Raw genomic sequence first — 26593 nt, 5'->3', positions numbered from 1 at the left:
ATTTAAACATTATCATCACTTTCACATAATACATATCTTAGTAATTCGGCCTCCTGCTTGATAATTCACAATGTAATTTCATACAGAGAATATAAGCAAATAAATCATCCTTCACAAACCTCCCTTTTTCTCATATTAAATTACAGAAATTATATATTATGATTATGAAACTCAAACAATATATCAATAGGGCCACAACTAATATGATGCCATCACCAATGTCCGGTTAGGGTATGGGGTCCCACCAGTGTATCGACAAGTCATGTACATCATCGTCCTCTTCTTCTCCTGTCTTCTGATTAGAACACTTGATACTGCTGACGGATTTACTCAGGTCTTTGGTCTTTACTTGGAATTTTGCTGATGTCATCACGACTTGATTTGGTCCTTTTCATCTGTCAGACACCGTCTCTTTTAGTTTACGTCACCGGGCTGTACACAACACCTCATGCTGTGAGCCTGGTGTGAGATCCCACGTAGGCGGATTAGTGGGGTGTTATTGTGACCCCACAAACCCTCCGCTCATCTGTCTTCTTACTTGTCTGGGCGGCTGCTTGGAATTGTGACACTGCCGTCAGTTCATGACAAACGCGTTGTACTGGCTCCGGCTGCTCCTGCCGCACCTCAGTAATGGAGTTCATCGTATTAAAAATCTTTTAGTTCATGTTTACTGCCACTTGCTCGGGGACCCCAACCCTTGTCAATTGTTACTAATCTGGTGATAACATCTACGTAACAATGTCAGGCCCTTAAACTAAATCAAACAAACACCTTTTATATAAGAAAAACGTCTCTGTTCCAATGGACAGGGCACCTAGAAGATGTGTAATTATTGGGTACATTTCATTTGCACTTGGTGTCACGCTTTCCAGCAGGATTTGTACCTTGATCTGATCTGATTGCCTGGAACATTTCCAGCTCACCAAAATATACACAGATTCAACATGTTTATCTGACAAATGTCGCAAACCAATTTTCCTTACTCTAATTTGTATTGCATGGGGAGGCCTCTCAAGGTCTGTTCTCTTCGTGGGAGGCGGGTATGATAAGGTTGGCACCGGTCTACCAGGACTGTTCTGTAGGCAAATCAAACAGCTCTAACAGAATTTAGCAGCAACAGCTGTAAAGCCTGGGACATACCAATTAGATCTCACCAAATCGATCCTTGCAGTCTTGGGGCCTATGTGAGGTCATACACCATCAATACAAGTGCCATCAAGAGTGCCTTGGGTCTTACCGATTCACGTTCCCTTATCCGTCCACATTCTGTTAGAATCTGGTTCTCACGCCTTCCGCTCCCAGTTGGACTCTTCCTGTGGAGAACAAACTTTTTCATTGTATAAACATTAATTGATCTTAATCAAATAATTAATTTGAAGAAAAACATTAACAAATAACATCTTTACATCAAACGTTCACATTGAGCAATAACTAGAAATGATACATGCAAACTCATTTTTCTTCTTTATATATATATATATATATATATATATATATATATATATACACACACACACACGAACACTGCACAGAATTTTCCTTTCACAATAACAACGACAAAAAACAAATAACTAAAAATGTTTTCAAATGGGAATATTCCACTTCTGTACCTTTTATCTGACGCATGACTCTAATAGTCCAATGCTAAAGCTGGTCCAGAACTTTACATAAAACTTAACTTCAATATTTAATATTCCCACAACACTTCTTAAATACAATTGTTAAACAAACTAACTTTGGAATAACATCTGGAGAACTGCTGATATCTTATTGTACAAACATCAGGTCAATACTTGGGATAACACTGTTCCCCCGTCCCTTACACACAACGTCTGCAGTGGGGAAAATACAGGCCGGGCTTCAGCCCCCCCTGAGAACAGGTCTACACACACGAGCACCGCGTCATACACTTCTACCTCGGGTAGTTGTATGTTCTGCAGTCGCTGGGACTGTTAATCTGGCCGGGCTGCACTTTTCACAGGTACCTTTGCTGTTTTACCTATGTTATGCCGTGCGCACATCATGCCGGCTGCTACAAACCTAGTGGTGGCGTTATTGTATCCAGGGACAAGCCAATTTACTGACACCTGGCTGCATATACTCTTGTTGTCAGTTCTGTTTTCTCTTGCTCTCTCAATTGGCTTACCCAATGATCCAATAATGTTCCTACTACCAATGGGCCCATAATTGTGGGCGATGCCAAAAGCGTACCTAGAGTCAGTGTAAATGTCGGCCGTCTTACCTTCTGCCAGGTTACAGCCTCAGCGAGCACCTCCAACTCCGCTCCTTGAGATGAACAAGAAGGTGAGAGTGGTTTCTGGGTAATTTACCTTGTGCCTCGTATCCTGTTTTACACATACTGTATTACAAATTTACATTGGAAACCCATGTCACATATAGATAGAACATTTCAAAAGGGTGGAGTTTTATTGTTCCACATTTATCTGATGATCCAGAACACTTATAAATCCCACCCACCAGGTCCTGTAAATACCTGATTAATACAAAAACAAACAAAATATGTTACTGAAATCTGGCATAAAAATAAACAATATTCAAACAATTTTTTTGTTTTGCCTCCTCCCCATCTAAATCTGTAAAGACTCATCTGTGAGTGACGTCACCTCTGCCTCCTGTGTAAATTGGCTGGAGGGGGATGGTCTCTTACACAATAACTCATATTGGGTGGAGACTACAGCACAGCTTCACCGTTCTGGAAGGATCTGGAACCATCTACACAGAAAAAACTCAAAATATAGGTTACTGTCATACACATTTAATCTGGGTTACTCCTTGAAGCTCATACACATTTTGTAGATCTCCTAGAACCAAATTCATTAATTCAAAACAAAATAAAACACAAAACAAAACTACCTGATCAGTCCCTTCAACATTCCCTCCTATTTGGACTCTGAGAAAATAATGTAGCAGGGTTCAAAACTACATATCAACATAATGAAATTAGACACTCTATCGGGGTGGCACTAGTTTAACCCCCTGTAATACACAACAGCCTGGAACAAAAAAAAAGATTACTTTCTCCTGACAAAAATAAATTTTATCTTTAAAATGACCTGCAACCATTTACCTGTAAAACATCTCACATTTTCAAAAATAACATTTAGGCAGCACCATAGCACGTACCTCATGTGTGAAAACAAAAACAAGACAAATGTAATTAGTTATTCAATAACACAGAAAATAATATATCTGGTAATATTAATTACTGCAAACCAATAAGCTGTACATAAGAATAGGGAACAGTGGGGGCACATACATGTTCAAGACCCCGTCTCACAATATCTGTAGTTTAATACATTTGAATTAACATTAAAACATTCCAACATTAAATCTTATCACATTATAACACATTAATCTGCAGTATAGCTTTTATCTTTTTACAAACAGATCCAGCCGGCTGTAATATTTTTCTCGCTTGGTGTAGTTACAGACGACTGCGCTGCGCGAAAATAAAACACGTTCCATAAAAAAATGAAAAAAAAAGTAGAACTGATTTTAACCCCATACACAAAACACTAACATTTTTAGACATTACTGCTGTTAAAAATAGGAAACATACAATATAGTTCTGCTTTTATTGTGGCCATTAGTTTCAAACTTCAGACATGTTACATTACACACATCACACAGATGTCTCATCACATCACACATGTTACATTACACACATCACACATCACACAGATGTCTCATCACATCACACATGTTACATTACACACATCACACATCACACAGATGTCTCATCACATCACACATGTTCACATTACACTCCCCCCGTTCTGACCCACGTTAGTCACTGCAATGTACCTGGCTGCTCCGTTTTCTTCACTCTTCCAATGAAAATTTACACCTGTATTTAAATTGTCCTTTCTCACATCATCTTACTTGTAACCACCTGTAATCACCTGCTTTGTCCTTTTAACTTATGCCTTGTCCTGGCCACTCCACTCCCTTTCTCAACTTTCCACAAACCATTGTCTTTATCACATGCAAACATCCATCTTACGGCTGCCAGCCTCTTCAACAATTTATATTTTTTTTTTCAGTGTGTTATTTTGCCTTCACATACTTTATAATTAAAGCCCCAGCTCCTTTTGCTCATTCTAATGTTAGCCGGGACCAGTTCCCCAAAGCATCTTTGTCCAACTTCCTCCTGACCCCATGGTCGGAGAGCAGTAGGGTGATTTCCGGTAAATCCCCCACCTCCAGGCAAACAGGCCACGTTTGCCGACAGATATCTCAGACCAGTCTATCTCCTAGACTGTCTTACCAATACGATATCAAAAGTCGTTCCTCCAGACATTCTAGCAGCAGGATCCTCTGATCCCTCACTGTATTGAACATCAAGAACAGACAAAATGCTGCCAATCAACAATTACAAGAGAAAATTCTTCAACACAATCGACATTCATGAACCTCCATTGATTCAAGCAGGAGTTGGTCACTTCACTTATGCAGAACACTTGCTGCCGGGGGGTGTCTTTCAGTTCATAGAGCCCATGATGTAACATATATCCCAAACTCTTTCCTCTAGCACTTTGCAATGGTTTCACATGCAAATTATATTTGGTAACATATATATTATCCTCCCCGCTCAGCCGTTCACTCTGTGGGTTGTAGTTTAAGGGGCTGTTATGTATGTTGGTGATAATTTCTTTACGGGCTATGGGTCTGATCCAATACCAATGTTCTTCACTGTAATTACTACTACGACACATGTGGCACCTGGGATAAGTGTCAGGGTCATTCAATGAATACAGGATGTTATATTACAACGGTATTCAATCCAGCGGTCTGATGTTATACTACTACAGACTTAATTACTTGGATGTTATTTTACATCAAAGTGTATATGCCGGATTATCATGTGCTAGAAATCAGTCTGTACTGATTCCCACCTTATGCCAGTCTGGCAATGCATACAACTGGTTTATGGACCCTTACACACAATATCACTGGCTGGCAATGCGTTAGGAAAATATAAATGATTTTCTAATACAGTATTCAAAGTTTTCCCTATTGTACTGGGTAATGGTATTGAGTGCAAATTCAATATAGACACAATTGCTTCTCCTTGCACTGGATTCTACATTATCAGGACTTAACCATTGAAGCCCCTGTGGTACTACAGGATATTACTCACAACTATCTCACCTACAAACAGTCAATACCTCCCAACTATAATCCCAGACAAACGGGTAACAGAACAACTATTAATCCTCAACAATTTTACACAACTAAATAACAAATAACGCTACAACAAAGCAGCAAGCAGAAGTTTTGTTTTTTCCTCACAGTCCAAAACAACTCTTTGCATTTCAAATACTTCACATGTGAGTTACGACTTCTCTCTGCCATGCGCTACGTCACTGCATTCCAAAGGCTTCTCACAATTTTTCCTGGTTAACTATGTATTTGCTGGCAAAAATTCTCTCATGTCTTTCATATCAACAGTTTAAGATCACGTACACACCTGCAATCCTTCATCACACAAAAAGCTTCAACATACCTTTTTGGATCCATCTTGCAACCCACTGACTAAGGAGTCTCGTCCATAGAAGTGACGTTCTGACAGCTGGATTCCAAGGCTTACGCAATACATGTGTGAATGGTGTAAGAATAAGCTCCTTACCTACCGCGGTTTTTTTGTAATTCACAGATGCAAAGCCAGACCTCTCCAGTGACAGCTTATCAGACGTGCAATCTTCCTGGGTTTTATCGGCACCATTACTGTCGTGGAAATCCATCGCTCAAAATATATTAGACTGAAATTTATACGAGTCCCAACAGACTCTCAAGGCCAGACTCCATTAGTCAGAATCCTAATTAGGATATTTCACCGATATATATCGAGAGACGAGAAGAAAACACACAGACGCTGCTGATAATGTTCAAAATTCTCATCTGAAGGATTTATTACCAAACTCAAACTGTTAAACTGAAATTCAGAAGGGGTGTAGGCTTGTGGTAAACCAATCAGAGACAATGTAACAATATTTGTTATTCAGTAAAAAGCATACAATAAAATACATCATTATAATTCTTCACACATTATGTTTACAGGTTTCTTATCTCTCTTTTGGACAGAATGTCCTCGTGGAGATGGGGGGAGACCTTCCCTCACGCATACTTGCCATCCCCCCATCTCACTCCCATCTCACTCCCTGTCCATCTTCGCATGGGAACCAAGGTCAAAGATAAAACATACGAAATCAACATTACTTGTATTAAAGGAACAATGACTTTTCTATTCACTACAATAAAACCAAGATGGGAACTCCAGACAAGATGGCTGCTGCACGAAACTAAATCATTTAAACATTATCATCACTTTCACATAATACATATCTTAGTAATTCGGCCTCCTGCTTGATAATTCACAATGTAATTTCATACAGAGAATATAAGCAAATAAATCATCCTTCACACGCTCGTAAATCTTGAGCTGTGCTTCATTGAGTTCAATGAAGAACAGCTCAAATTACGTGGCAAAGAAGTGCCCTGCACTTCTTTGCCGAGGCAGTCCGTTTACGCGTCGTCGTTTGACAGCTGTCAAACGACGACGCGTAAATTACAGGTCGTCTGCACAGTACGTCGGCAAACCCATTCAAATGAATGGGCAGATGTTTGCCGACGTATTGTAGCCCTATTTTCAGGCGTAAAATGAGGCATAATACGCCTGGTTTACGCCTGAAAATAGGTCGTGTGAACCCAGCCTCATCGTGTGAACATACCCTAAGGAAAGTTCCTGAATGGGTGGAGCTTGTTGGCTGCAATACATTGATGGGGGGGGGGGGGTGCTCCAGAGCTGTCAGCAGCGAGAAGGGCAAGAAATAATGGGGTGATGGGAATAACATATGGTCCGGGTTATATATACGGTATAGAATACATATAGTTAGTATATAGATATTATCTGGATGTTTATTACTGTGTTCTAGGCCATCAAGTTGTGACTGGTGAGAATCCAATGACAGATCACCAGAATGAGGGAGCCACAGGCCTTCACTGCAGAACCTGACACAGCGCCTTCCATGTACATGTGCTTGTAGCTGGTACTGCAGCACAGCCCCATTGCAGTACCAGAGACCGCCACATGGAGGAGACTCGCCATGTTTCTACTGCATTGAAGGGGCCATCCATATGTGACCAGCACTGATCTAACATTAATGAATTATAACATAATGAAAAGTTCTGCAGCTTTCAAATACATTTTGTGTATCAATTATTCTGCATCTTTAAGATCTCTGCTTACTGTCAGTAAATGGAAACTTTCATGTTTAGGCTGAAAACCTGTCATGATCATGTCCAACTGACACAGTGCAGAGCTTGTTACAGAGTATCAGAGCTCTCTTCGATGGAGCGTAAAGAGTGAGTGTTTCCATTCACTTAAAGCAAGATCATGACAATGGAGAGAAAGAGAAAACCAAGAGGGAAAGTTTTTAAGTACAAAAGTAAAGTGCAACCAAAAGTTTGGCTCAGTCAAACAAGTGCATTATGTTACTAGGATAAGGAGTTGCCAGTCACGGCTGATGCCGCTTATCACATGGAAACATGATCAGACTAGATTGAAATCCATCCTGTGTTTTCCACAATAGACAGTCGGAAGGGGCACGGCTTCTTTTCCATTAGAACATCACAGGGGACCCACTTGGCAGGACTTGTACATCAATATTGCCATCGATGTCAAGGAATGCCAACAATCATGGGCATTCCACTGCTGATCTCTGGTGCGGCCGCTGATTAGATGTCACTTCCCGCTAGTGGATGAGGGGAGAGCAGAGCGGGCATGGTGGACAAAATCTATTATATTGTAGTATGAGTACTGTGGCTGGTTCTGCCATGCGAGCACAGTGGTGTCACCATGCCTGGGCAACAGGGACTCGCAAGGCGGGAGGGAGCTGTGAGTAGCTGCTGATTGGTCGCTAAAATGTAACTAACCCTAATGGCAAGAAGTGACGTAGGGGGTAAATATTTAGGGGCTCTCCTATTATTGGGTAAGGGGGGAAGCAGTGAGGAAGCATATATAATAGGAGCATGGTGGCATTGAAGTAAATAGTGAGCTGCAATACTACACACAACCAGTAGACAGGTGTGGCGCTGTTATTGTAAGAAAGCAGCCGTATTTTACTAATCCTGTACCACCCCTTAAATACTAGACTACCCCCACCCATGGTGCCGTGGGTGTGCTGAGATTCTAGCCGTCTTTGTTATGTGGACTCTGATATCAGGACACTATTAGGGGGCACTGTGGCTAGCACTGATATCGGGACACTGAAATGGGGGCACCGTGGCTAGAACTGATATCGGGACACTGACCTGACAGTTATGGGGGCACTGTGGCTAGCACTAATATCGGGACACTGATCTGACACTTATGGGGGCACTGTGGCTAGCCCTGATATCAGGACACTGATCTGATACTGTTATAGGGGCACTGTGGCTAGCACTATCAGGACACTGATCTGGCACTATTATAGAGGCACCGTGGCTAGCACTGATATCGGGACAATGATCTGACACGGTTATGGAGGCACCGTGGCTAGCACTGATAACGGGACACTGACCTGACACTGTTATTGAGGCACCATGGCTAGCACTGATATCGGGACACTGACCTGACACTGTTATGGGGGCACTGTGGCTAGCAGTGATATCGGGACACTGAACTGACACTGTTAGGGTATGTGCACACACACTAATTACGTCCGTAAATGACAGACGTATTTCGGCCGCAAGTCCCGGACCGAACACAGCGCAGGGAGCCGGGCTCCTAGCATCATACTTATGTACGATGCTAGGAGTCCCTGCCTCTCCGTGGAACTACTGTCCCGTACTGAAAACATGATTACAGTACGGGACTGTTGTCCTGCAGCGAGGCAGGGAGTCCTAGCATCGTACATAAGTATGATGCTAGGAGCCCGGCTCCCTGCACTGTGTTCGGTCCGGGACTTGCGGCCGAAATACGTCCGTCAATTACGGACGTAATTAGTGTGTGTGCACATACCCTTATCGGGACACTGACCTAACACTGTTATGGGGGCACTGTGGCTAGCACTGATATCGGGACACTGATTTGACACTGTTATGGGGGCACTGATATCGGTACACTGATCTGACACTGTTATGGGGGCACTGTGCATTAAAAAAAAAAAAAAAATGCCAGCAAGTCTGTAATTAACACACTTAGCCATGTGGGGGCGCCCAGCTTCTCCCCTCCGTGTAGACCGCGCTGTAGAGGAGGCAGCCTGGCACACGTCACTGCGCGGAGCTGGCAGCCAGTAGTGATGGGGGCAGTGCAGGGTGGCAGGGGCACTGTGTGATCATCACGGTTACAGCGCCCTCATCCGGTTTTTGTCTCCTCCCGTCACCGCCTCTCTGACGCTTCAAGCAGTAAAAGGTGGAGCCGAGACCGAGGGAAAGGAGAGGAAACAGGGAGGCGGCGGCTGACAGGACCGGTCCTATAATAATAAAGAAGTCCTGCTAGCTATGTGCCCCTGTACATGAAGCCGGGTATACTGGATATGATGCCCCTGTACATAGAGCTGGATGTAATGCCCGGCTCCGTTCCCGCTGTACATAAAGCCGTGTGTGCTGGATGTAATGCCTGCCTCCGTGCCGGTGTCTGCCCTGTACAGAGCCGGGTGTGCTGGATGTAATGGCCGGCTCCGTGCCGGTGTGTGCCCTGTACATAGAGCCGGGTGTGCTGGATGTGATGCCCCTGTACATAGAGCCGGGTGTGCTGGATGTGATGCCCCTCGTACATAGAGCCGGGTGTGATGCATATGATACCCGCTGTGTCCCCTGTACATGGAGCTGGATGTAATGCCCGGCTGCGTGCCCGTTATACATAGAGCCGGGTGTGCTGCCCGGCTCCGTGCCCGTTATACAGAGCCGGGTGTGCTGGTTGTGATGCCCGGCTCCGTGCCCCGTCCTGCCTGTGCAGTGATCCGGGGGTCTCCGCTGTACATGGCGGATGGATGGATGACTGTGAGAGAAAGGGAGGGAGCTGGGCAGCAGCTGGAGCCTGTGACGGGGCGAGGACGGAGGGCGCCCGGCTGATTGCAAGGCAGTGCAGGCACGGAGAGCGGTGGAAGTGCTGCTCTGCGGGGACTGAGACGAGTCCGCGCCCGAGGACAGCGCTGCGGATCTGGCCATCATTCAAACGCCGCTCCCCGGTACTAGAGCACGAAGATCCGCATAGTGCACACAGGTTAGAACCGGGACACCCCCACCCGGAGCCTGCGGGGCCCCCCTGCCGGGCAGTGTAAGGGAGACGCGGCGGGAGGAGGCGGTTCGCCACGCTCACCACGCTCTTTCTGCCCGCTCTTGCTGCAGCGACGCTGGGCGGGGAGAAGGAGCAGGCAGCGCCCCCCCTCCCCCGGAGCTCTCGCCATTACCCAGGGGCTGCTGCAGCTGCTTTGTCTCCGAGATCCGGCAGAGCCTTTTGTCCTTGGAGAAGACGAGCAGCGGGTAAGTTCGGAGGGCGCCGCCGGCTCTGGGATCCGGGGATAACTGGACGGATGATCCGCAGAACACGGCGTGCTCCGGGGGTTTCCACACGTGGCATTGGTGGGGTGACCGCTTCTGGGAGCCGGGATCATCGAGATCACCTCCAGAGACCGGGTGTAGTTGCTTGCTGGTATCCGGCTTTCGTGCACGGTTTCCGGGTACACTTCCCATTTCGTCCCGCTCTTGGTTCACACGATGAATTTTTTTTCCATGAATGGGGCGATCTTAGATCGATCAGTGGGGTCATTATTTATTATTGGACGGGAAAGATCTGATCACATTACTATGGACAAGAGCGGATGATCGCTCCCTGCGGTCGGCGTCTCCCCTCCTCCTCCTCCTGCAGCTGCTGCCTCGGGAGCCTCTTGTTTTTCTCGGCCAGGCTGCTAGTTCCGAGCTGGGTCTGGTGAGGTCTCTCTCCTGCGAGTCTCCGGCGGCTCCTCCTCCTCCCTGCGGCCGGAAGGTGAGGCCGAGCAGCTGGGGGAGAACAAGAAGGTCGGAGGAGCCACAGCAGAGAGCCGGGAGTAGCGCGTCTCATCACAACGAGGAGCAGCTCCGGGAGAGGAGGGGACTCCGGTACCACGAGGTCTCTCAGCCGGGACTGCAGTGCAGGTGAGGCGGGGAGACACGAGGGTCGTCCGGTGCGGGGTTTCCGGAGGAGACACGTGGTGCGCGGCTGGGGACGCGCTCGACATCGTCAGCAGAAGGGTCACTGGGTGAGTGGTGGAGGAGGCGGCCAGTTACATTGTCCCCGGGGACGCGTCGCTGGTTTCGGCTGACTATAAGTGGCTCCGGTGCGTTGGATGTCTGCCCCGAGCTGCCGGGGAGGATAGATCGGGCGGAGGTTATGGGATGTATCGCTGTCTGCTGCGTCATGAGCCGGGGGAAGAGCCAGGACTCCGGGATCAGGCCGGTCATCTTCCCCCGGGCTAAAAATCCGGATCAGGTCACCGGCTGGAGGAGATGGGGACCCGGGGCGGGCGGGGTACGCGACCGGGGGTTCAGAGGGAGATTCATAGGACGATCTTCGTCGCTATGCGCACCGTCCCCGGTCAGTAGATTGGAGATCCGCCCCGTGCTGTTGTGTTCCGGCTCCCGTCTCCTCCCGGTGCTGGGCGGGTACTAAGGCCTCATGGACACTTCCATCACTGTTTTCACTGCTGTTTTTTACGAATCCGTGTCTCTGTTATGGTATCCGTGCGTACTCAGTGTCCGTTCCAAACTTCATTTGAACTTGTCCCAGTATACACCCATAGTTGCTAGGACAACGAATCCATCAAAAACGGACGGCACACTGTAAGGCCTCATGCACACTTCCGACACCTTTTTCACGGCCGCTTTTGACGGGTCCGTGAACCCGTTTTAGCGGCCGTGTGGTTTCTGTGCACTCCGTGTTTCCGTTTCCGTGCGCCGAGCATGGTATTGTCCAGGGTGACAGTACCATGCTCGGCGCGCGGAAATAATGTAATAAAAAAAATAATAATTCATACTTACATTCCTCCTGTCCGCCCTCCAGCGATGACGTTCAATCCATGTCGCCTCGGCAGCCAATCAGAGGCTGCCGCGGCCTCGGCAGCCAATCACAGGCTGCCGCGGCCTCGGTAGCCAATCACAAAAGAAGGTCGGACTGGAGGAAGAAGAGGGACTCGTCACCAAGACAACGACCGGGTACGTATGAAAGGCTTTTTATTTTATTTTTAATCAGCAGCCTCTTTTCTCTATCAGTTATTGATAGAGACAAGTGGCTGCCGATTAGTGTAATATTTTTGTCATGGTTTTTCTGCCCGCCCGGCGGTTGCTAGGCAACGGCTCCGTCACACACGGACGGCACACAGATGCCTTCCGTGTGCCTTCAGTTTTTTTGACGGCCCCATTGACTTGCATGGGCCTCACGGTCACGGAATCCCGGACCAAAGTAGGACATGCTCTACTTTGGAATGGAAAGGAGCAACGGACTGTCAAAAAAACTGAGGCGTGCATGGCCCCATTGAAATGAATGGGTTCAGGGTGCCATCAGTGACAAAAACGGATAGCACCCTGAAGGAAAAAACGGAAGTGTGCATGGGGCCTAAACTTCCTTGTGCCGTCCGTGTTTTTTCACGGACCCATTAACTTCTGTGGCCCCACAGTCACATTATCACTGACAAAAGTAGGACATGCTCCACTTTTGATGGAATCGGAATAATGGAAGTGGTCATGGGCCCATTGAAATGAACGGGTCAGGGTTCTATCTCTGAAATAAATTTATAGCACCCTGAAGGAAAAAACTGTGGGCATGAGGCCTAAGGGAAGAGGAGGAGGAGGCGGCGGGAGCCCCCTGCAGGTGGAGGAGGTCTCAACCTGTACTTGTGGAGAGGGGGTCCCCCAGGAAATCTACAGCTACCAGTGCGACTTCCCTGCACCCACTGTACAATATAGAGATACCGGAGGAGGGAGGCACATACTTATACCTCACTGCACCCACTGTACAATATAGAGATACCGGAGGAGGGAGGCACATACTTATACCTTACTGTACCCACTGTACAATATAGAGATACTGGAGGAGGGGGCACATACTTATACATCACTGCACCCACTGTACAATATAGATACCGGAGGAGGGGGGCACATACTTATACCTCACTGCACCCACTGTACAATATAGAGATACTGGAGGAGGGGGCACATACTTATACCTCACTGCACCCACTCTACAATATAGAGATACCGGAGAAGGGGGCACATACTTATACCTCACTGCACCCACTCTACAATATAGAGATACCGGAGAAGGGGGCACATACTTATACCTCACTGCACCCACTGTACAATATAGAGATACCGGAGGAGGGGGGCACATACTTATACCTCACTACACCCACTGTATATTATAGAGACACCGATATTCTATAGATGTCTGATGGAGCAGGGGGCACATACGTATGGCCCACTGCACCCACTGTATATCCTATAGGTACTTGTAGCTGACATGATGCAGCCCTGAATCTCTATATTGTAGACATACTGGATCCGTTATTCAGGGTTGGGTGCAATATGCAGTGAGTTTGTGCATTTACATTCTATTCCATGCTTGTTATTGGGGGCATCAAGGCTGACAACTGTTGGCCACACTATCTCATGTGTGCCAGATGTCGGGCATCTCTTCTGTTATCAGACTTTCTGTTGTGCCGCCAACTTCCAGTCCTTCCATCTCCTGAGAAAACAATGGCATATCCAGCTTGTTGGAGATCTCCAAGCATATCTGATAGAAGTTCTCATTGGGACAAGATATTTCACCATGAAAGGTCCTTGAAAACCCACCTACCCCTTGTAAAACATGACTGATAATCACTCCTATCATTGTGTGGTACCGAATACACCCCTTGTATAACAATGTTCATTGGCAGCCAGCAGAGCCAAGGTCATTGAGCCAATAGCCCCTGAAAACACAGTGCACCCCACACATAATGTCATATATTCTGTTACATGTAGATGAATGGTCTACTACGTAGAGGTTCCTAGGTGTAACCTGCAGAGGGTGCCCTGTCCTATGATGGAGGGTGGTAGGTCCTCCATGTTACTTGGGCTGGTACATGAAGATAGTGTTTGTAATATGCCAAAATTGCTGTTAATACATCCCCCCCCCCCCCTCCTAACCTGGCATCTTCCATTTTAGAGTCTCCTGGACGGGTGCTAAGTATCTACCTGGCATAGAATGAACGGAGCAGCAGGCAACGAAGAAACAAACACCATGACTGCCCCAAGTGATCAAGGTAAGGAGAGTGGGCTTTGGCTTTGACCCTCAGCTTGTCCTACAGTTCTCTACAGGAAGACCATCCTGTCCAGCCTCAATACATACTTTGTGTCTGTTCCTTCACAGATAACTGGCCTCAAGAGGACATGGTTATTCTCCTGGAAACCATGAAGACCATCCTGCCCAGCAGTGACAGTACAAAATCCAAAACCACGGAGTCTCATCTGGACTGGAATAAGCTGGCCTTCAAGACCTATACAGGGGACATGTGTCGTAAAAAGTGGCTAGAGATCACAACTGAGGTGAGATGTGGAGTGCACTCATGTGGTACTATGCTTATTTCCCTTGGCGTGCCACCTATCCATTAGAAGCTTCCAACATCACGGACTCTACCAGTATCCAAGACCATGGTACACTTCTTCTAGTAGTCCTCAAGCTGAGGGCACTATTACCACCGCTACATGACCTATAATACCAGTGGTTGGACAGAAGAATAGTTTGACACAAAGGTGTCTCCAGGAGTCTGGGAAAGCTTGAGAACTTCATCGGTGATCATGGTCATAGTCGCCCACCTTTTTTATGATCTAAACATCCTGTATTTTCTGGAGCAATGCTCCTCGAACTTGTTAGTATGTTATCTGCAAGAAATTTACTAACCAACATTGTTGTTAACCCTGTATTTATTTTAGGTCAGGAAGTTCCGGACTCTCACAGAAGTTCTTGAAGATGCAGAAGAACTTGTGAGGTATCCATATAAAGGAAAGAGGCTGAAGGTCAGTAGCGCTGCTTGTGGCTATTGTGGGCTTATTGGGATAGTCTTAGCTTGGCGCTCCGTGCTGGTGGGTAGTACATCCGTCACACATACATGATGATTCAGCTCATGATTTCATTTTCCAACTCCAAACAGCCATGTGAGTCCATGAGCCAAAGCAATCACAGAAAGGTCCTCAAACTCTGTACTAGGGACGCACGATGCATCGATACTGTTTCGATACCGTGCACCCCAAACGTTTCGTTACCGTTATCATGTATTTCGAAAACAGGCTGTGCGACCGCACAGCTGAGCATTGTAACACATGAATGTATGAGAGCGGGGCTGCGGGTGTGTAATACATGTGTGTAACAGCCATTGCCCCGCTCCGGAGTCCTGACCAGTGCGCGCTGTCCGGATGAGGTGATGCGGCTGGCGCTGCACTAATAGCCGGCACTGAAGACCGAACATGGCGGACGTACTGCAACCCATGTTCTGTGTTCAGTACCTGAACCACCGCTCATCGGTGCAGCGCCGGCCCCATAATCTCAGGCTGACCGCGCACTTACTGTCAGGAGCGGCGCAATGGTTGTATTACACAGCCGCAGCCCCGCTCTATAACGGTAGAGGTCAGCGAAACCTCTAATCTTCGCCGTTATTCCCCTGAATGCTGCGATTAAAGCTGACTACAGCATTCAGGGGAAAATGAGAAGTGGGGGATGCCCCTTGACTCGATAGAGGGACATAACATATATGGGCACAGCCCAGGGTCCATTTAAGGACCCCAGGGTTGTCTTGCCATATTTCCTGTTGGGACATACTGAGGAATGTCCTAACAACTGCCTGTGAACTATCCGTATATAGATATATGCCAGGAAATTAACACCTTCCCGTCGTAAACAACTGTCAGATTTTCACTGAGGTGACCAAAAAATAGACATTCTGGCGTTTACAATTTTATTTTTTCTTTTACGACGTTCACAGTGCGGGTTACATAATGATATATTGTAATAGTTCAGACTTTTACGGACGTGGTGATACCAATTATGTTTTTTTTTATTTACTATGCTCTAGGGGGAAAAGGTTTTTTTTTTTTGAACTTTTAATAAATATATATATATATATATATATATATATATATATATATTATTTTTTTTTACACAAAACTTTATTTAACTACTTTTTTATTAGTTCCCCCCCTAGGGGACTTCAACCAGCGATCGTTAGATCGTTTGCACGATATACTGCAATACTAATGTATTGCAGTATATCGTGATTCTGACAGGCATCTATTAAGCCCTGCCAGAGGCGATTGCCTTGCGGGGGGCGCGATGAGCTGTTAGATGGGGTCGCCCCCCTCTTTCTCACGATTTAAATGCTGCGGTCGGTATTGATCATGGCATTTAACTAGTTAAAGTACCGGGATCGCGCTCGCGCGCGATGCCGCTAGTTACTTAAGTGTTGGCTGAAACATACAGCCGACACCGGCATCATATGGAGCGAGCTCACTGTGTGAGCCCGCTCCATACTTCCCCTTCCCGGCTATGACGTAACTGTATGTCATATGTCATGAAGGGGTTAAAGTAAAAACAGAGTAATATTAAATAAAAAACACACCTTTCTTACAATAAACATTAAAATAAAGTCTCAATACATAAAATATACACATATTCGGTATTGGCGCGGCCGTAATAACCTGACAACAATTTTTTTTTGCGTTGGTGTGTACGCTGTAAAATAATAACATAACTGCTTTCTATCACTTATTGTGAGGCACGAGGTGTGATGATGAATTTAACCTCCATGTGTCTCACGTTAATAGTAATTAACCCCATCATGTACCTTACATATTAACCCATTATGACTGAGAAACATGATGGGGTTAATTACTATTAATGTGAGGCACATGGAGGTTAAATTCATCATCACACCTCGCGCCTCACATCAGAAAATGGAAGAACTTCTTTTTTTTATTATTCCTTTTGGTAAAGTATTCTTTTGGTGTCGAAATAGCAAAACTACGACAAGTATCTGTATCGACGTCCAAATTCTGGTATCGTGTCATGTGACATCCCTACTCTGTACTGATGGTGGCTTGCCAAATTTCAAGTCCTATTCACCAGCTTGTTGTCCTTTCATATTACTTTATTTTTTTATTTTTTAGACACACCCAGAGTTTCCCAGGAAGCCCCTCTCACCCTATTTTTGCTTCTTCTTGGAGGAGAAGGCAAGCTATGCTAAGCTTCATCCAGAGATGAGCAACCTGGACATAAGCAAGAACCTGTCCAAAATGTATAAAGAGTTAACAGATTCAAAGAAGGTAATGTATGAGAAGACGGTATTTTGGGCACAAATGGGATTCCTAGATGAGAAGATAGGTGGTGAAGTGGAGTAGGTGGAGCGGAGAAACCTTGAAGAGCCAACAACAGAACATGGATGAGTTTGATTCTGTGTAGTTTGACCCAATATGTCCATCCGGTTTCCTTTTCAGGCGAAATATCATCAGGATTTCAAGAATGAGAGGGAAGATTATCAGAAGAACCTGGCGAAATTCAAGTGGGTCATGTAGCCATATCTACTGATGATTAAGTCTTTATCATTAGTTGCTTCAATGTAGTCCTCATTTATGTCCACAGAGAGGAGCACCCAGATCTCCTGCCATATTCAAAGAAATCTGATGCCCCCGAAACACCCAAGACCCCCCTTCAACAGCCGCGGGGCAAGCGTAAGAGGAAGAGATCTTCTAAAAAAGGTTGGAGCACAACTATTTTATATGTGTGCTGAGAAGGTAGAACATTTCTAGTTATTAAACATCTCATGTAGCATGACCATGGATCCTAGGGTGTGCACACTATAGATGTAGCCCATGTGGCTGCTATGGGGCCCCTGGAGAGAGAACGGGGCCCAGAGAAGGTTGGTTGATCCCTTATTTGAATGGGTGGTTACAGGTCCAACAATGTTGGCAAACAAGTTCCTGGGGGGGCAAGACCAAGTCCTCCTGTCTCGGGTGGTTTAGTGGCTGGTGGTGTTAACCAGCACCAGTAGTTGGTGATCAAGTATGTCCTAGCCATCACTTTCCCATTGCCCGTGTTAATGCTCCTACAATCTTTTCAGCTGAATGAAGATGATGCTTCTGTCAATCTAGAAGAAGAAGGTCAAGATGTCTACAATGAAACTCCGATGCCCATCATTCAAAGCATGGGAAAACCTACGTAATGCTACCATCACATACAGCATATTTTAGAAAAAGACCATCTGTAGAACCCATGGTATCATGTAATACAAGTATTGAGAACCTCAAGCGGATCTCCTTCCATGGCTATGCAACTTACTTTCCGACCATGTTTTGTTTTTTTTTTGTTTTCTGTGCTAATGCACTATTTTTCTAATGCAAATAAGAAAAAAATAAAAGGACAAAAAGAAAAGTCTAATTTTAGAATTTTTCCGTGTTTTTTTATTTTTTTTTACCTACTTTCTTATAAAGAATGCTTTTGAGATTAGGAAAACATGGCTGCTTTCTTCCAAAAACAGCGCCATTCTTCTCCAGAGGCTGTTTCTGATATTGCAGGTCAAGTGAACCAGGCTTACATGCAATACCAGGCACAATTCATAGACAAGAGTGGCGCTGTTTCTAAAGACAACCCCTTTTGATAGTCTTACCTTTTCACTCAGATCCTTTTTCCATTTTTTTTTTTTTCTTTAAAGGAACTCTGAGCAAAACTGATACTGTGATTTTCCTACTACAGGGCCTGAAAGGGTGGAGCATGGAATGGAGTCAACAAAACAAAGAGAATCCCTTTGTCAGGCCCCGCCCCCTCAGACCCTGCACTAGGCATAAAACAATATATTTCTTTTGTCTGGAATGTCCATTTAACCCGTTAGTGACCACCAATACGCCTTTTCATGGCAGCCACTAATGGGCTTTATTCTGATGCATACGAATTTTTACGGCGCTGCATCAGAATAAATAAACAGCAGGGAGCCGTTAAATCTCCCTGCTCTCCGCTACCAGGGGTGGCTGGGGGCATCACTGCTCGACCGGGTGAGATGGATAGAAGTATCGATCTCACCCGTTTAACCCCTCATATGTGGCACTCAATAGCGAGCAAGATCGCCGAGTGTCTGTCTTCTACGGCAGGCGGGGGCCTAATAAAGGCATAGTAGTGAATGCCTGTAGTTTTACACAGATAGGCAGTAATTCACTGCAATACAAACCTATTGCGGTGTATAATAAATGATCGTCCGATTGCATAGTGAAATCCTCAAGTGGGACTAGTAAAACAGTAAAAAAAAAAAATGAATAAAGTTATGCTTTACTATTACAAAAGTAAAGTAAAAACGTTACACATATTTGGTATCGCCGTGTCCGTAACATCCCGACTATAAACGTATTACATCATTTAACCTGCACGGTGAATGCCATAAAAAGAAATGGAAAAAGTGCTGTTTTCTGTGAATCCGGCCTTAAAAAAAAATGTGACCAAAAAGTCGATTCTACTCCAAAATGGTACCAATAAAAACTACAAGTCGTCACGCAAAAAAAAGCCCTCATACAACTGCATCGGCGGAACAATAAAAAAAAGTTATGGCTCTTCAAATATGAAGACACAAAAACAAATAATTTTTGAAAAAAAAGTGTTTTTACAGTGTAAGAGTAGTAAAACATACAAAATCTATACGAATTTGGTATCGGTGCAATCGTAACAACCCACTGAATAAACAGTGTTATTTGTACCTCACGATAAGCAGCGTAGATAAAGGACGCAAGAGTGGCGAAACTTCTGGTTTTTGTTTCTATTCCCCCCCCCCCCCCCCAAAAAAAAGTTAATCAACAAATTATATGTACCCAAAATGGTGCGATCACAAAATCACAACTTGTCCCGCAAAAAACAAGACCTTATATAGCTATATTGGCGCAAAAATAAAAAAGTTATAGCTCTTTGAATGCGACGATGGAAAAACGTAAAAAATAGCTCTGTCATTAAGGTCTAAAATAGGCTGGTCACTAAGGGGTTAAGGCTAATGCATTTGGCTTTCAAAATAAATAAAAATTTGTCAATATGCATAAAATATATTTGGATATAATGAATAATATATTCGACACAAGAACAAACCCTGTTGAATTCGGAACGAAATATTTTACAATAACCGTATTTTAGAGCGGATGGCAAAGAATTAGGACATTTTTATTTGGATGTGAGGACGTAAGGAATGTGTTTGAATAGATTGAAATTTATTTTTGTATTTGTTTTTCATAAAAAGGTTTTTAATGGCAATTTGATGCTTTGCAGAACTGGATATTATAATATCTGACAAATTATTTTATACAAATAAAATATAAAACTAAAATGTCTTCTCTTTCCTAAACAAAAAATGATTTGGTCATTTACAGTAATTGTTCTGGGCTGGCAAAATGGAAACATTTCCTATGGGGGCACCCTTGAGTATGGGACCCCCAGGAGCAAACTAAATTGGCCATTGATCCCTTTACTGCCTAAGACCAGGTTTTACTTTGCTTGTTACTGAGGGCCCCATTTTCTATAAAGCTGGGCCGATAAGGCACGGTAGGCACCGGCCTATGGGCTGCTCTGCTTGACAGATGGCGGCAGAGCACACGACAGGGGTCATAATGTTAAGTGAGATCAATACAGTATCAGGAAGCTTCATACAGCAGGCAGGAAAATGCTACTCAAATCTTCCTGCCAACAGAGGGCGCATGAGGGCTGTGTGATGAGGGTAGGTATATAAAGGAAGGGGGCTCTGCTGTGAGTACTAGGGTATATTCACATTCCCTATTTATGAACGTAATTCAGGCGTTTTACGCCTCGAATTACGCCCGAAAAAACGGCTCTGAACTGTCTGCAAACATCTGCCCATTGAATTCAATGGGTCTTACGGTGTTCTGTGCAGATGGGCTTTTGAAATTCAGGAGCTGTTTTCACCTGAAAATGGCTCCGTAATTTCAGACGTATTTGGCGTTGCCCTGTGAACATACCCTTAGGGGAAAGGGGAGGTTCTTAAGAGAGAAAGATGTAAAGGCCTTACTGTGACTGCTTGGGAAAAAGGTGGAAATTGCTGTCATTAATATAGGACATAAAGATAGATGCTGGGATTAGTGTTTGAGGGACAGTACATTGACAGCTATACTGCTGTGACTACTGGAAGAGAGAAGGGGAACTCCGCTGCAACTAATGGAAGTGAGAAGGGGAACACTGCTGTGACTACTGGAAGAGAGAAGGGGAACTCCGCTGCATCTAATGGAAGTGAGAAGGGGAACATTGCTATGACTACTGAAAGTGAGAAGGGGAACACTGCTGTGACTACTGGAAGAGAGAAGGGGAACACTGCTGTGACTACTGGAAGTGAGAAGGGGAACACTGCTGTGACTACTGGAAGTGAGATGGGGAACACTGCTGTGACTACTGGAAGTGAGATGGGGAACACTGCTGTGACTACTGGAAGTGAGATGGGGAACACTGCTGTGACTACTGGAAGTGAGATGGGGAACACTGCTGTGACTACTGGAAGCGAGAAGGGGAAAACTGCTGTGACTACTGGAAGCGAGAAGGGGAAAACTGCTGTGACTACTGGAAGAGAGAAGGGGAACACTGCTGTGACTACTGGAAGTGAGAAGGGGAACACTGCTGTGACTACTGGAAGTGAGAAGGGGAACACTGCTGTGACTACTGGAAATGAGAAGGGGAACACTTCACACGCTGCTTCTGCTGACAGCGATGGGAGCGATGTGAGAGACATAGACGGCAACAAGAGAAACTGTTAGGGTATGTTCACACGAGGGCGTCCGTAATGGCTGAAATTACGGGGATGTTTCCACCTGAAAACATCCCCGTAATTTCAGCCGTAACGGCATGTGCAGGCGCTTGAACGCCGCGTCCATTACGGACGTAATTGGCGCTGCTATTCATTGGAGTCAATGAATAACGGCTCCAATTACGGCCAAAGAAGTGACAGGTCACTTCTTTGACGCGGGCGTCTATTTACGCGCCGTAATTTGACAGCGGCGCGTAAATATACGCCTCGTGTGAACAGACAAACGTCTGCCCATTGCTTTCAATGGGCAGATGTTTGTCAGCGCTATCGAGGCGCTATTTTCGGACGTAATTCGGGGCAAAAACGCCCGAATTACGTCCGTAATTAGTGCGTGTGAACATACCCTTAGGTGATCGTGCATCACTGACAGCTGAGAACCCTCTCACGCTACGAGAGGCTCAGGATCACGTCAGCAGCTTATATCACTTACCCAGCCCGGGAACTTCATTCTCCTGCTGCCTGTTGCTCCTCCCGTCTCCGGCAGTGTGGAGGATTTGACATTTGACTCAGTGTCTGCAGCACGGCGACGGCACTGATAACTAAGTCAGTGCGTTCTTCGTGCTCACAGCTGCTACAGCTCCTATACAAGGGCGCAGGCAGCTTAATTTGACACGACCTAAAACTCTAACTCAATGTCACTTTGTATCTATAATAACATAGACACAAAGAAGGGTCTAAAGGCTTATTCAGACAAACGCAATATACGTCCGTGCAACGTGCGTGATTTTCACGCGCGTCGCACGGACCTATATTAGTCTATGGGGCAGTGCAGACGTGTGTGATTTTTACGCAGCGTTGCTCCGTTGCGTAAAAGTCACGACATGTCCGTTCTTTGGGCGTTTTTCACGCATCACGCACCCATTGAAGTCAATGGGTGCGTGAAAACCACGCATGCCGTATGGAAGCACTTCCGTGCGAACTGCGTGATTCGCGCTACAGCTTTCAAAAGGATGAATGAAAACAGAAAAGCACCACATGCTTTTCTGTTTACAAAAATCCAAATGGAGTGTCATAATGATGGCTGCGCGAGAAGCACGCAGCCGCGCATCATATGCTGCTGCCCCACGGAGCTATTAAGTGGCTTTTGCGCAGGCAAAACGCCGTGTTTTTTGCGTGCGCAGAAACGCCACGCTCGTGTGAATCCAGCCTAAGCATATTTCAACTAATATAAAAGGGAGACATTCAGACATTGATACTATCTTCCCTTGCAACCTGCACTGATACTCTTGGCAGAAATATTTATTGGTTGTTTTACACTAATTCACTGCCAGATAACAACATTGAATAACATACAATTTATGAGGCAAATTGTGTCCTTTAATAGTGTAGGATTGGGGGTCATCTGCACTACAATACAATTGGACCTGCGTTGGATAATTTTAAATATTCATAATATTTGTTTATAAATAAAGTTTATTATTTTTTCTATTGTTCAATTGAACCACAAGTCTTTCCCTTCTTTCCCCTTCCACAATAAATACTATTACAACTACTGGAAATGAGAAGGGGAATACTGCTGTGACTACTGGAAGAAAGCAGGGGAACACGGCAGTGACTATTGGAAGCAAGAAGGGGAACACTGCTGTGACTATTGGAAGCAAGAAGGGAACACTGCTGTGACTACTGGAGGAAAGAAGGGAACACTGCTGTGACTACTGGAAGCAAGAAGGGGAACACTGCTGTGACTATTGGAAGCAAGAAGGGAACACTGCTGTGACTACTGGAGGAAAGAAGGGAACACTGCTGTGACTACTGGAAGAAAGAAGGGGAACACTGCTGCAACTAATGGAAGTGAGAAGGGAAACACTGCTATGTCTACTGGAATTGAGAAGGGGATCACTGCTATGACTACTGGAAGAGAGAAGGGGAACAATGCTGTGACTACTGGAAGAGAGAAAGGGAACACTGCTGTGACTACTGGAAGAAAGAAGGGGAACACTGCTGTGACTACTGGACGTGAGAAGGGGAAAACTGCTGTGACTACTGGAATAGAGAAGGGGAACATTGCTGTGACTACTGGAAGAGAGAAGGGGAACACTGCTGTGACTATTGGAAGTAAGAAGGGGAACACTGCTGTGACTAATGGAAGAAGGGGGACACTGCTGTGACTACTGGAAGAAAGAAGGGGAACACTGCTGTGACTACTGGAAGAGAGAAGGGGAACACTGCTGTGACTACTGGAAGAGAGAAGGGGAACACTGCTATGACTACTGGAAGTAAGTAGGGGAACACTGCTGTGACTACTGGAAATGAGAAGGGGGAACACTGCTGTAACTACTGGAAATGTGAAGGGAATACTGCTGTGACTATTGGAAGAAAGAAGGGGAGCACGGCCGTGACTACTGGAAATGAGAAGGGAGACACTGCTGTGATTACTGCAAGTGAGAAGGGGAACACTGCCACGACTAATGGAAGTAAGAAGGGGAACACTGCTGTGACTACTGGAAGTGAGAAGAGAAACACTGCTGTGACTACTGAAAGTTTGAAGGGGAACACTGCTATGTTTACTGGAATTGAGAATGGGAACAATGCTATGACTACTGGAAGAGAGAAGGGGAACAATGCTGTGACTACTGGAAGAGAGAAAGGGAACACTGCTGTGACTACTGGAAGAAAGAAGGGGAACACTGCTGTGACTACTGGAAGTGAGAAGGGGAAAACTGCTGTGACTACTGGAAGAGAGAAGGGGAACACTGCTGTGACTATTGGAAGTAAGAAGGGGTACACTGCTGTGACTAATGGAAGAAGGGGGACACTGCTGTGACTACTGGAAGAAAGAAGGGGAACACTGCTGTGACTACTGGAAGAGAGAAGGGGAACACTGCTGTGACTACTGGAAGAGAGAAGGGGAACACTGCTATGACTACTGGAAGTAAGTAGGGGAACACTGCTGTGACTACTGGAAATGAGAAGGGGGAACACTGCTGTAACTACTGGAAATGTGAAGGGAATGCTGCTGTGACTATTGGAAGAAAGAAGGGGAGCACGGCCGTGACTACTGGAAATGAGAAGGGAGATACTGCTGTGATTACTGCAAGTGAGAATGGGAACACTGCCACGACTAATGGAAGTAAGAAGGGGAACACTGCTGTGACTACTGGAAGTGAGAAGAGAAACACTGCTGGGACTACTGGAAGTAAGAAGAGGAACACTGCTATGACTAATGAAAGTAAGATGGGGAACACTGCTGTGACTACTGGAAGAGAGGAGGGGAACACTGGTATGACTACTGGAAGAAAGAAGGGGACACTGCTGTGAGTACTGGAAGAGAGTAGGGGAATACTGCTGTGACTACTGGAAGAAAGAAGGGGAACACGGCCGTGACTACTGGAAATGAGAAGGGGAACTCTGCTGTGACTAATGAAAGTAAGAAGGGAAACTACTGTGACTACTGGAAGTGAGAAGGGGAACACTGCTGTGACTACTGGAAGAGAGAAGGGGAACACTGCTGTGACTACTAGAAGAAAGATGGGGAACACTGCTGTGACTACTGGAAGAGAGAAGGGGAACACTGCTGTGACTACAGGAAGAAAGATGGGGAACACTGCTGTGACTACTGGAAGAGAGAAGGGGAACACTGCTGTGACTACTGGAAGAAAGATGGGAAACACTGCTATGACTACTGGAAGTAATAAGGGGAACACTGCTGTGACTACTGGAAATGAGAAGGGGAACACTGCAGTGACTACTGGAAATGAGAATGGGAACACTGCCGCAACTAATGGAAGTAAGAAGAGAAACACTTCTGTGACTATTGGAAGTAAGAAAGGGAACACTGCTGTGACTAATAGAAGTAAGAAGGGAAACTCTGCTGTGACTACTGGATGTGAGAAGGGGAACACTGCTATGACTAATGAAAGTAAGATGGGGAACACTGCTGTGACTACTGGAAGAGAGGAGGGGAACACTGGTATGACTACTGGAAGAAAGAAGGGGACACTGCTGTGAGTACTGGAAGAGAGTAGGGGAATACTGCTGTGACTACTGGAAGAAAGAAGGGGAACACGGCCGTGACTACTGGAAATGAGAAGGGGAACTCTGCTGTGACTTATGAAAGTAAGAAGGGAAACTACTGTGACTACTGGAAGTGAGAAGGGGAACACTGCTGTGACTACTGGAAGAGAGAAGGGGAACACTGCTGTGACTACTAGAAGAAAGATGGGGAACACTGCTGTGACTACTGGAAGAGAGAAGGGGAACACTGCTGTGACTACTGGAAGAGAGAAGGGGAACACTGCTGTGACTACTGGAAGAGAGAAGGGGAACACTGCTGTGACTACTGGAAGAGAGAAGGGGAACATTGCTATGACTACTGGAAGTAATAAGGGGAACACTGCAGTGACTACTGGAAATGAGAATGGGAACACTGCCGCAACTAATGGAAGTAAGAAGAGAAACACTTCTGTGACTATTGGAAGTAAGAAGGGGAACACTGCTGTGACTAATAGAAGTAAGAAGGGGAACACTGCTGTGACTAATAGAAGTAAGAAGGGAAACTCTGCTGTGACTACTGGAAGTGAGAAGGGGAACACTGCTGAGACTACTGGAAGCAAGAAGGAGAACACTGCTGCGACTATTGGAAGTAAGAAGGGAAATACTGCTGTGACTATTGGAAGTAAGAAGGGGAACACTGCTGTGACTACTGGAAGAAAGAAGGGGAACACTGCTGTGACTACTGGAAGAAGGGAAGGGGAACACTGCTTTGACTACTGGAAGAGAGAAAGGGAACACTGCTTTGACTACTGGAA

The 26593-nt window shown here is 45.6% G+C and overlaps 1 protein-coding gene across 6 annotated transcripts; it reads left to right on the top strand.

Annotated features, from left to right (window-relative positions):
* The first annotated feature begins 9428 nt into the window (after nucleotides 1–9428).
* Nucleotides 9429–18453, top strand: LOC142666105 (nucleolar transcription factor 1-B-like). 6 transcript variants are annotated; one of them, XM_075846029.1, is made up of 8 exons: nucleotides 9429–9528; nucleotides 14186–14282; nucleotides 14390–14565; nucleotides 14953–15036; nucleotides 17179–17334; nucleotides 17506–17570; nucleotides 17651–17766; nucleotides 18129–18453. In XM_075846029.1, the coding sequence occupies exons 2-8, from the start codon at nucleotides 14225–14227 to the stop codon at nucleotides 18134–18136; spliced, it is 663 nt and encodes a 220-aa protein (XP_075702144.1). In that variant the 5' UTR covers nucleotides 9429–9528; nucleotides 14186–14224; the 3' UTR covers nucleotides 18137–18453. The 6 variants fall into 6 exon arrangements, with proteins under 6 accessions (XP_075702144.1, XP_075702145.1, XP_075702140.1 ...); XM_075846030.1 differs by lacking the exon at nucleotides 9429–9528 and adding an exon at nucleotides 10206–10228; XM_075846025.1 differs by lacking the exon at nucleotides 9429–9528 and adding an exon at nucleotides 10316–10488.
* The last annotated feature ends 8140 nt before the right edge of the window (nucleotides 18454–26593 follow it).

Source organism: Rhinoderma darwinii, chromosome 13, assembly GCF_050947455.1.
Source record: "Rhinoderma darwinii isolate aRhiDar2 chromosome 13, aRhiDar2.hap1, whole genome shotgun sequence".
Classification (NCBI taxonomy): domain Eukaryota; kingdom Metazoa; phylum Chordata; class Amphibia; order Anura; family Rhinodermatidae; genus Rhinoderma; species Rhinoderma darwinii.
This window is presented reverse-complemented; position numbering and strand designations above follow the sequence as displayed.